This window comes from Poecilia reticulata, chromosome 18 (genome assembly GCF_904066995.2).
Source record: "Poecilia reticulata chromosome 18, P_reticulata-male-v2, whole genome shotgun sequence".
Classification (NCBI taxonomy): Eukaryota; Metazoa; Chordata; class Actinopteri; order Cyprinodontiformes; family Poeciliidae; genus Poecilia; species Poecilia reticulata.
The window spans coordinates 20119642-20132434 of NC_088847.1; the positions used below are offsets into that span (position 1 = coordinate 20119642).

A 12793-nucleotide genomic window follows, 5' to 3' on the forward strand; every position below is an offset into this window, starting at 1 on the left:
TGATTGTTGTTGAAATTCTGAGACATACCTCTTACTAATTTCAGTGATGTTATAAAAGATCCAAAACAGATACCAACAATGTATGTCTACATATTGCTTATTATAATTGAATATTTGTATTTTTCCCTTCCCAGTGTACGAAATCAGACAGAAAATGATATAATCAAAAACCTAACGGATGGCAAGACTGTTTGGATTGGACTGTATCGGGAAAAGCTGTGGTCTGATGGCAGCGACTCTCTGTTTCGACACTGGGTGGATGGCGAGCCCAACGATCCTTCTGGTGATCAGTGTGTTGCTGGATCATTTAATGATAATGGAAGATGGTCGGATGAAAACTGCAGCCTGAGTTTGCCATTCATCTGTTATAGACAAGGTGATATATCTTATTTTTACTTTTTCTGCAGCCATAAATGATCAATTTTATAAAAAGGGTAACTGAGGAAGTCATTTTGTGCAGGTCACCCAGCTGTTGGCTCTAAGCATACATTTGCACTCATTCAGCTGGTTGCCTTGACAGCAGTTGACCATTATAATAACATATCAGGGAAAGCTAGCTATTTCTTCTTGGTAGTGTTTTCATTTTTTTTTGGGGGGGGACTATATTTCACATCAAAGATTTAAGAAGATTTTTCCATCCATCCATCCATCCATCCATCCATCCATCCATCCATCCATCCATCCATCCATCCATCCATCCATCCATCCATCCATCCATCCATCCATCCATCCATCCATCCATCCATCCATCCATCCATCCATACATACATACATAGAAATTTAATTTAATTGGATTTATGTAATGTTCTTTACATATTACCTTTATTTATCCCTTTCACTTTGTTTGAGCCCTGCCACCAGGCTAAAATTTTCTTGTTTATGTTTTTACTAAAATAATTTAAAAAAATCTCTCAGCCTCTTCTGACACATGTGGACGAGTTGTGCAGCTTGTAGAACTCATCTTTATTACTTAGTGCAACTATTCAAGTACTGGATGTACAGTGCATGCTCATCAGTCTGCACCCGACTACGGAAGCCTAACTGTGATATATCACTACAACCGGTGTATAAAGATGATATACATGATTTATGTACTGCATGATATAGATCAGTGTTACTCAAACTGTGGTTCGAGTAACACTGGTGGTCCATGGGCACCCCCTAGTGTTCAGCAACATATTGCATGTAGACGACAGTCTATTTGCTGCGAGTTAGCTTACCAAAGGATTGTGTTAAAAATAATAATGTAAAACTCGCTTAAAACCCGGTGATTCAAAACAAAAGAAAAGCTGCAGATAACAGTGGAAAGAAAACAATTCCAAGACTACTTGTTTGACCAGAGGAAGCTAAGTTACATTTACTGAGTGTTGATGCATCATTACTAGTGATTGGATTTCTATGCAGTGAGCAGAAGGACTCGTTTTACTTAGAGAGAACTGTTGTTTATTTCTAGAACTATTATTTAATTAAATAATAAATTTAAACTAATTAAATACTATAAATAAGTACAACTGATATATATTAAGGATTATTAAATACACAGTTTAAGCATTTTAGCTGACCGATGAACTGGTTTCCTCTCATGCAGTCTCTTGTAATGACTTACCTTCACTTGCTAAAGGTGACTAGATTTTTATGTTTTAGAAGATACAAATGTGAACAAATCCAAGTTAAATACTGTTACATGTTTCTTCTTCTGCTTCTAGACTATATCCGGTTAGCTGGTGCTGGAGCAACACGATGTTCTGGAAGAGTTGAAGTCTATCATGACGGTGTCTGGGGAACAGTCTGTCATTATGGATGGGACTTAACAGATGCTGAGGTGGTCTGTAGAGAGTTGGACTGTGGACCAGCACTGAGTGCTCCCTATAATGCTGGCTTTGGTCAAGGAACTGGACAAATCTGGCTTGATTACGTGTCGTGTTTGGGAAATGAAATTTCACTTGCACACTGTCGGCATCAAGGATTTGGGATCAATAGCTGTGGATACTGGGAGGGACACAGGGGGGATGCTAGTGTCATCTGCTCAGGTGAAACTGACAAATCTTTAATTAAATATACTGATTGTTCAAAGACTTAAAGGTTGTGTGAACCAGTAAAATAAAAGTCCAGAAGTAGAAAATCACTATCTGGATTTAGGATCATTTAAGTTTTGTTCAAACACAATTACTTAGAGGTTTGCATTAGTTGTTACAAAATGTCTTTAACCAATGTTAACTTGGGTTATATTGTACAATTCTGAGGTTATAAATTAAATGTACATTGATGAAATATAATAGGTGTAGATAAAGAAATATTATGGCGGAATCTATTGTTTAATGAAACACCAGAGAAAGTGCTCTCTGAGCTAAATTAGTTTAGATCAGTGTTTCCTAACCCTGGTCCTCAAGGCACACTGCCCTGCATGTTTTAGATGTTACCTTACTTTAGCACAGGACATTTCAATTGACAAGTGTTTGCTGAATTACAATCAGCTGATCAGGAGTATTAAAGCAGAGAAATATCTCTGATCCATGTAACTCCATCAGTCAAACACATGGCTATTTCTCTAGACAGAAACACATCTTATGTTCATAATTTTGAAATGTTTCAGAGCGGTAAGTCTTTAGAAAACCTAAGAGCCAACAGAAATGTTATGAGCTACAAGTCTTTAAAGATGCACATTTAAATCCTAAACTACAACATGAAAAAATAATGATTTATGAATTTAATAAGACAGAATCACCAAGTTGCTGATATGTTTTTAGCAACCCGACAACAGAGACCAATTTAGTTATTCTAGAAATGTCCAACAAGGCTAAATTATGCTCAAAGGATGGAGATGAAAATATCAACCTTATGAATAACAGGAGAGAAAACAGCAGATGAATCAGACTAAATTCCAACTTTCCCCCAATACTATTAATGACAGAGCAGCTGCTTTCATTAATGTGGGACAGACAAACCTGTACATCTTACTTTTTGTACATATGTAACAATGTGGTTCAATATTGGAGCTCCAAATATATTTTGCGTTGTTTATAACTTTTTAGATAACTGATCAATGTATCCATTTAAGTCATTTTATCTTGCTGGAAAGAACATTTTCTTGAAAAATGTAGTTTTATATGTTAAAAACATTTTATAGAGGATCTGTTTAACATTTAGAAAAAATTTAGAAAATAATTTTATTGAACATTGACTGATTTTATTGTAATTTAGGAAATTCAAATCAAGGTAAATATTGTTTTATGTTTCTTCTTCTGCTTCTAGAGCGTATCCGGTTAGCTGGTGCTGGATCAACACAATGTTCTGGAAGAGTTGAAGTCTACCACAACGGTGTCTGGGGAACAGTCTGTGGTGATGGATGGGACCTAACAGATGCTCATGTGGTCTGTAGACAGATGGGCTGTGGGACAGCACTGTCTGCTACCAGTAATGCTACCTTTGGTGAAGGAACAGGACAAATCTGGCTTGATGACGTGTCGTGTTTGGGAAATGAAGATTCACTCACAAAGTGTCATCATCAAGGATTTGGGATCCATAACTGCACACATGGGAAAGATGCTGGTGTCGTCTGTACAGGTGAAACTAACAAATATTTTAATGAAACACTTTAAAGGCTTAAATGTTGGGTTGTCTAGTCAAGGGTGGCGCCAGGAATCTTGTGCACCATGACAAAAAATTAAATTAAAGAAAAACTGGGTTACAAATTGACTCTTAAGAGAGGAAAATTCTAGAACTTTAAAAACCTTTTGACTCGTTATATCCTCTCTTATGCCCAGATTCAGAAAATGCTGTGCGCAAAGACTGAGATCACGCAGAGATAACAGCATCACAATAATCAGCATTTATTCAAGACAGATGCATACTATCACCAGAAAAGCACATCACAAAACATCAGAAACCTCAGAGCACAAACAACACATGAATTTACCTGAGAAAGGAAAAAGACAAAAGATGGAAACGACAATCAAAAAGCAAAGATGTTTTTGGAGAATTGCAAGAGCAAATCTAATCTGTTGCTCTGTGTAGAAAGTTTTATATTCTTGTATTTAATTTATTCAAATTAGGCATATCTTTGCTCATCTAACCAGGACCTGTCTCTGACCCTCTCCCTAAAGCCATTTGCCCCATTGTCTAAATAAAGTGGAAGCAGAGCTTCTCCTGAACTCCTGCTGGTTTATGGCTTTAACAGATCAGTGTGAAAAGCTGGAACGTTTTCCTGATTTGTTTTCCAGACAGACAAAGGGCAGATAAAAGAATCTGCTGTAACTACAAGTAAAACAAAGGTCAATAGGCCAGAATAAGTTATTAATGTTAAAACTATAATTAGGCTATTTTAATCAAGACATGTTAAGTTTTAAAACTAGTTTATTTTAAATGTATTTTCTTAACATAGTCTTACCATTTTCTGTCTCTATTTTTTGAAAACCTGATTTTATCATTTTATTGGCAGCACACTAACTGCCACAGTCGTTCTTGTCTTTCGCTGACTGCTGCTGAACACCGTCACCATGAAGCGCTAAGCAGGGATGAACCATTTCATCCAGGGGGTGTTCAGAGCAAATGTGTGCTTTTTGGGTTTTGAGGGGTAACATTTAATATTTTCTGCTAAAAACAATTTTAGAAAACAAAATATAATTAATTTTGTAATTGACAGGTCTTCATTTTTTTCAATTTATATGGGAAAAAAATTGTGGGAACCCTTGGGATTGTCCTAACGTTCCCCCCTTATATGGCGACCCTGGGTCCAGTAAAGTAAAAGTCCCTAAATAATAAATCTCTTCTGAATTCCAGATCATCTTGTTTTGTTCAAATACATTTACTAAGAGATTATAACCACTGTTAACTTGTGTCAGTATTTTCCCAATATGGGGTTCTAAATTAAATTATATAGTCAGAATATATGTCAGGATAAAATAAATATGTGAAGGAATTGAAGGTTTAATAAAACAACACATAAAGGGTCCCTAAGCTAAATTTGCTTAGATTATTTTAACTTCACAAATTTAAGAAAGAAAATGAAATAAAAATAAAATTGACCGTTTCTTTTTCCAATCTGTCCTCACTTTCCTTTTAGAAAACCTTTTGCTTTCCTAATTGTTTTATTTTTTGGATGGGTTCCTTTAAGTTTGATATCATACAGTAAGATGGCTAATTCTACCTGTTTAAAACCCAATAGTGTGCTTAAAAATACATTGAGGCCTACCTTTGTTCTGCCTAAGGCAATGGTTCCCAAACTTTGGGGCGCCGTGCCATTGCAGGGGGGCGCGGGAAGCCATCTGGTTGAAAAGAAAAAAATCAAACAAAAAAAACCCCAACATGAACGCTGTATGCGCTGGGTTTTTACCTTAGAATGGCCAACTCTGTTATTCCTATGTCAATTTGATACAGTAGGGACTTCCACTCTTCCCATATCTGTGTCCTCTGTCACTTTTATCAGCAGTTGAAACTTTAATCCGTTGTTAACATTTGGTAACCTGTTTTTCCAAGCTGCCTTTAAACGAAACATGAGAGCTACTGGGTTTACACCTGTGCGGCAGTGAAGGAGACCTGCTGGGGTTTCTAATACACGCAGGTGTGTTAGAATCATGGCTGCAAAACGCAAAGAACTTTTCACAGGTAGTAAGGAGGATTATAAAGAAAGCTAAGGGAGACTATTGGAGAAATTTTTGTAATACAATAGAGAGAGATACAAAAATTGAAAAGATATGGAAAGTAATTAAAAAAATGAATGGTATTAAAAACAAGTTTGATTATCCTGTATTAAAAGTAGAGAATGTTGATATAATTAGAGATGAGGATAAAGCTGAGGTATTGGCAAAATTATTTAGTAAGATTCATAGCACAAATAACATTAGTGAAGAGGGAAGAAAAGGAAGAGAAAATACTGTTGAGTATAAAAATTTAATACAGAGTGACGAAGAAATAAAAAAATTTTTCAATGTTGATTTTACCATAGTGGAATTAAATTGTGTGCTTAAAAAAATAAAAAATACAGCACCAGGTAAAGATAAAATTTGGTATAGAATAAGTCAACTAAGTGATAAGCCAAAAGCTATAATATTACAATTATTCAATAAAATATGGGAGGAGGGAAAATTACCAGAGTTATGGAAGGAATCTATTATTGTACCAATAGCTAAACCAGGAAAAGATCATTCAAAACCAGAAAGTTATAGGCCAATAGGATCAACTTCAAATTTATGTAAAATAATGGAAAAAATGATTAATAATAGATTAGTGTATTATTTAAATAAAAATTGATATTTTTAATTATCAAAGGGGTTTTTGTGAAGGGAAGTGCACCAATGAGTCAACATTATGTCTTGAGCATGAAGTTAGAAGAGCTCAAGTAAACAAAGAAAGTGTAGTGGCAGTATTTTTCGATATTGAAAAGGCATATGATATGATGTGGTAGAGGGGTTATTAATTAAGTTACACAAATTGGGGATTAAAGGAAAAATATATGAATGGATTAAAGATTTTTTAACAAACAGGAAATTACAGGTAAGAATTGGAGAAATAGTTTCAGATAAATATATAGTGGAAAATGGAACGCCACAGGGTAGTATTATAAGTCCATTATTGTTTTCGGTTATGATAATTGACATATTCAAAAATATTGGAAAGGATATGGGTTGTTCACTCTTTGCAGATGATGGAGCAATATGGAAAAGAGGGAAAAATATTGAGTTTATAGTAAAGAAATTACAAAAGGTCAGTATAGAGGTGTGGGCTCTGAAATGGGGATTTAAATTCCCAGTGGATAAAACAAAAGTAATTATATTTTCTCAGAAAAACAACAACAAAGTAATAGAATTTAAATTATATAATCAAAAAATAGAGCAGGTAAAGTGTATAAAAGTTTTAGGTTTGTGGTTTGATGAAAAATTAAAATGGAATATTCACATTCAAAAGATTGTTGATAAATGTAAGAGAAAGTTGAAAATATTAAGGTGTTTGGCTGGTAGTGAATGGGGGCAGACAGACGATCGTTAAAACAGCTTTATACAGGAATGATAAGATCTGACTTTGATTTTGGTTGTTTAGTTTACAGTTCAGCAGCTAAAACTCATCTAGATAAATTGGACAATATTCAACATCAAGCATTAAGATTGTGCACTGGGGCATTCAAAACAATACCTACAGCAGCATTAGAAATAGAAACGGGAGAAATGCCATTAGATCTAAGGAGAACTAAACTAGGAATTAATTATTGGTTAAATTTGATGGGTAATAAATGTGATCATCCAACTCGGGAAATTTTAAAGTCATGTTGGGAAAAGGAAAAGAAAGAAGTTATAGATTGAAAATTGAAAAGAACATAAAGGAATTTAAAATTGATATTCTAGAAATTAGTTAAACAGATCCAATATCAATTATACCACCCTGGATTCTACCAGAAACAATAGTAGATAAATCATTAATGGTAAAGAAACAAGACAAATCAAATGTGGTAGATAGATATTCAGTGCAATCACATTTAAATCAGTATTATCGACATGTCCAAGTTTACAGATGCATCAAAAGAGCCGGAAAAATAGGAATAGCATTTGCAATCCCAGAATTCAATTTGTAAATAGGGAAGCGAATTACGGATGGGTTATCAATTTATACAGGAGAATGGTTAGCTATACTATTGGCATTACAATGGATAGAGGATGTAAAACCACTGCAAGCAATAATTTGCTCCGATTCAAACTCGGCTTTGATAAGCATAACATAACAATATGGATTGTAGGATGGACATCTTATTAGAAATATATCAAACTCTATTTAGAATACAAAATATGGGCTTAGTAGTCGTTTTTGTATGGGTTCCAGGACATATAGGGGTAATAGGTAACGAGAGGGCTGATAAAACGGCAAAGAAGGCCAAACATAATCCTATTAGTTTTACTGTTAGGACAAGCAAATCTGAAGTGAAAAGTAAAATCAATGAGGAGCTGATGAAAATATGGCAGAGAAGCTGGGATGAAGGTTTAACAGGAAGATGGTTTTATAAAATTCAAAAGTTTGTAGGAAGGAAAAGAAAGGGAAGAAGAAACAGGAAGGAGGAAAGAATAATAACAAGGTTAAGGTTTGGACATACAGGGCTTAATTATTCACTTTTTAAAATACAAAAGCATAAAACTGGAAAGTGTGATTATTGTGAGAAGTTTTAAACAATAGGGCATGTTATTTTAGAGTGTTATAAATATGAAGATGAGAGAAGATGCATGTTGAGAGAGTGTGAAGGTATTAAAGAAAGATTAAATTTATCAGATTTTTTGAGGAGGGATTTGGGGAGTAGACATATTCAAATAATTATTCAGTTTCTTAAAAAAATAAAGATAACCGACTGAGTTGAGTAAAGCTGTTGGATGCAGCTAATGATAGCTAAATGATGACTAGCTAATATCAATACAGCACCTTAAGCTTGTTAACAAGTAGCTTGTAGGTTATGTTGTTGTCTATGTTCAGCTACATAGATTCATTTTGCCCCCCTAAAAGTCGAACCCCCGCAAACACACGTCGTTCAACCACACAGCTATTTGTAATCAATAGTGGGGGCCCAGAAAATGTTTGGAAACCCCTGGGGGGGCGCAGGACAAAAAGTTTGGGAACCACTGGCCTACAGAATACCTGTAAACTCTTCTTTGATCCACGTAACTCCATTCGTCAAAAACATGATATTTCTCTAGACTGAAGTACATCTTGATATGTTGAGGGTTTTGAAATGTTTCGGACAGATAAAGCTTTAGAAAACCTAAGACACCACAGAAATGTAATAAGTCACATGTATTAAAATATGCATATATATTTAAATCCTAAATTGCAGCATAAAAAATAAATAAATTGTGAATGTAATTAGACTGAATCACCAAATTGCTGGTAAGTCTTAAGCCACCCCATGCAGAAATATCCAACAAGGCTAAATTATGCTCAACGGTTGGAAATGAAAATATAAAACTTGAGAATTACAGTAGAGAAAACACAGCAGATGAATCAGACTCGCTTACAACAACATAGTCAAATATACTAATAACGCCAGAGCAGCTGTTTGGATTAATGTGAATAGCTATACAACAGTATACATTTTACTTTTTGTACATATGTAACACTTTGGTTCAATAATGAAGCTCTAAACACATTTTGCTTTTTCAAATTTTTAAGTGTTTTTTTCATTTCACTGATCAGTGTAATCTTTGGACAAAATTTTCACTTGCTACAAAATAGTTTTTATAAACATTAACATGTTTTTTTTCTATTTAAATGAGGATGAATTGATTTGTGCTTCAGGAGACTCAAACTAAATATTGTTTTATGTTTATTCTGCTGCTTCAAGACCAGATCCGGTTAGCTGGTGCTGGATCAACACAATGTTCTGGAAGAGTTGAAGTCTACCACAATGGTGTCTGGGGAACGGTCTGTGATGATGGATGGGACATAACAGATGCTGAGGTGGTCTGTAGAGAGCTGGACTGTGGACCAGCACTGTCTGCTAACATTAATGCCACCTTTGGTGAAGGAACAGGACAAATCTGGCTTGATGATGTGTCATGTGTGGGAAATGAAGATTTACTTACAGAGTGTCAGCATCAAGGATTTGGGATCCATAACTGCACACATGGGAAAGATGCTGGTGTCGTCTGTTCAGGTGAAACTAACAATTATTTAATAAAGTAAAGATATTGTTTAAATATCTTTAAATGTTGTGTGAATCAGTAAAATAAAAGTCCCCAAATAAAAAATCACTTTCTGGATTCCAGATCATATTGTTCTGTCAAATACAATTATTTAGTAGTTTGCTTTAGTTACGATCAAGAAAAGAGATGAAAAAAATCTAACTTGTGAACAATAGGGGGGAACACAGCAGATGAATCTGATTAAATTCCAACATACACCAAAACAATAAGAATGACAGCAGAATATATTGTATCTTTTATACATATATAACAATTTGATTCAACAATTAAACACAGTTTTTGGTTAAATCTTTTTGTGGTGTTTTCTCAGCAAACTGAATAGTGCACTCTTTTGACTCATTTTCTCTTGTTGGTGGTGAGTGAATTTATTTTGTGTTTTATGAATTGTATATCAAAGCTAAATATTGTTTTATCTTTCTTCCTCTGCTTCTAGACCAGATCCGGTTAGCTGGTGCTGAATCAACACAATGTTCTGGAAGAGTTGAAATCTACCACAATGGTGTCTGGGGAACAGTCTGTCATAATGGATGGGACTTAACAGATGCCGAAGTGGTCTGTAGACAGTTGGACTGTGGGACGGCGCTGGTTGCTACCAATAATGCTTTCTTCGGTCAAGGAACTGGACAAATCTGGCTCGATGACATGTCGTGTTTGGGAAATGAAACTTCACTTACAAAGTGTCAGCATCAAAGATTTGGGTTCAATTACTGTGGACACTGGCAAGATGCTGGTGTCATCTGCACAGGTGAAGCTGACATTTATTTCTCAAACAAATGTCTTTATAGAAAATATTTATCACTTAACCTTTTTGTGCACCAGTGAGAGTTGTTTGAAGTTATCTAAAACACTGGGCCCAAAACTGTAAACCACTTTTTGAGGTCACTTACCAATGTCTTGAGATAATTATTAATGTTATGGGTTGTTACACTATTTCTTTAACCTCTATGTTAACTTGTGTTAGCTTTCTGCAACTTTGAAATGCAACTCTTAGTATACTGGCATTCCTGGTCATTCTAGCAGGAAACCAGGGATTTCTGTTTTTCAGGAACAACAAGTCAGAAATATGCAAGACTCAATAAATTGCTGTGGAATAAAAAAACAAATCCTCTTGATTGGAAGAAAAAAGACAATAATTAATAAGGGATAAATGTTAACTTATTTCATTGGGCCACAGGTTGTTTCTTCTTATGGAGAGTTTTCAAGTCTAAGTTCAGAGACAACGGTGTACATATACTTTGCAATGTGAAATGACATGGTTAAAAACCATTTATGCTTTATAACACACAATAATTAAAAGAATCCACAAACTGCTCATCTTTCTACAGATGTTCAGCTTATTTGTAGTAAAGAGACATATTCCTAAACAAAACATCTTGTATCAGTGGAGGCAACCTGATAGACTCTACAAGAAGATTTTATAAGGGTGGTACCTTAATGTTCCTGACATTAAGGTGACAACCCTCTCCTTGGGCTGCCTTGTTGTGGTGGAGAGGTTTGAGTGTCCCAATGATCCTAGAAGCTATGCTGTCTGGGGATTCATGCCCCTGGTAGGGTCACCAAGGCAGAAAAGTCCTACATTTTTATTAGACTCTGACACCGGTCATACAAGGACATGACAGCCTTTATCAAAGGGCCTGGTACGGAGAACCACCCACAGTCCTCCCCGAGGGACAAGGCGCAGCATGAGGACCCCTATGGCGGATGAGAACGTTGGATTTTGTGTTCCCTCGCCCAGATGCAGGTCACTGGTGCCACACTGCAGAGCCAGGTCTGGAGGGAGGCATGATGGCGAGCACCTGGTGGCCAGGCTCTTACTCATGGAGGACATCGAGTCTGAGTGGACCATGTTCTGTGCCTCCATTGTTGATGCGGCTTATCGGAGCTGTGGCCACAACGTTGTCGGTGCCTGTCACAGCGACAACCCTCAAACCCGTTGGTAGACACCTTCGGTGAGACATACCGCCAGGCTGAAAAAGGAGTCCTATTGGCCCTTTTTGGCCTGTGGAAGTCCAGAAGCAGCTGATGGTCACTGGCATCTGAAGAGGCATCTGGCACGAGTGGTTGCTGAGGCAATAACATTGACATGGAAGGAGTTTGGAGACGCCATGGAGAAAGACTTCTGCATGGCTTTGAGGCCATTCTGGTCCAACATCCGTCGTCACAGGAGGGGGACGCAGTGCAGCAACAACACTGTTTATAGTGGGAATGGTGTGCTGCTGACCTCGACTCGGGACATTGTGGATCGGTGGGCAGAATAGTTCAAAGACCTCCTAAATCCCACCAACATGCCTTCCATTGAGGAAACTGAGCCTGGGGACTCTGGGTCGGGCTCTCCAATCTCTGGGGACGAGGTCGCCGAGGTGGTTAAAAAGCTCCTCTGTGGAAGGGCCACTGGGGCGGATGAGATTGGTTCTGGGTTCCTTAAGGCTCTGGATGTTGTAAGGTTGTGTTTGCTGACGCGACTCTGCAATATTGCATTGACATCGGGGGTAGTTCCCCTGGATTGGCAGTGGGGATGCCAATCCAGGGTGGGTGGGGGTTCCCTGATCAAAAAGAGGGACTGGAGAGTGTACTGAAATTACTGGGGGTCACACTCGTAAGCCTCCCTTATAAGATCTATTCAGTGGTCCTGGAGAGGAGGGTCCATAGGATAGTGGAACTTTGGATTCAGAAAGAGCAGTGTGGCTTTCATCCTGGTTGTGCAACACTGGACCAGCTTTACACCCTCAGCAGGGTCCTGGAGGGTGCATGGGAATTTGCCCAACCGGTCTCCATGTGTTTTGTGGACTTGGAGAAGGCGTTGGACCTTGTCCTTCGGGGGTCTTGTGTGGGGTTCTCTGGGAGAATGAGGTACCGGACCCTTTGATACGGGCTCTTAGGTCCTTGTATGACCGGTGTCAGAGTCTAATAAAAATCTGTAAACTCAAATCAGGAAACTAATGAAGAATGATCAAACAAAACTGAACTCAGGCATACCTGATAAACTAAGAGGAACAGAAAGACAGAATTAAACAAAACCAAACCCAAAAACAATATTGGGTCCAAATAAACGATTTGGTGAATATATTCTAACAAATATGTTAGGAGCATAAACTGACTGCTAAAAACTGCACAGGTTT

General features: G+C 36.9%; 1 protein-coding gene across 1 annotated transcript in view; it reads left to right on the plus strand.

Moving 5' to 3' along the window:
* Positions 1-12793, plus strand: part of LOC103480786 (scavenger receptor cysteine-rich type 1 protein M130-like) — a 33849-nt gene that overhangs the window by 8134 nt on the left and 12922 nt on the right. Inside the window, 4 exon segments of the mRNA XM_081599981.1 lie at positions 135-376; positions 1707-2030; positions 9314-9625; positions 10108-10419. Coding sequence (XP_081456107.1) covers positions 135-376; positions 1707-2030; positions 9314-9625; positions 10108-10419 — 1190 coding nt within the window.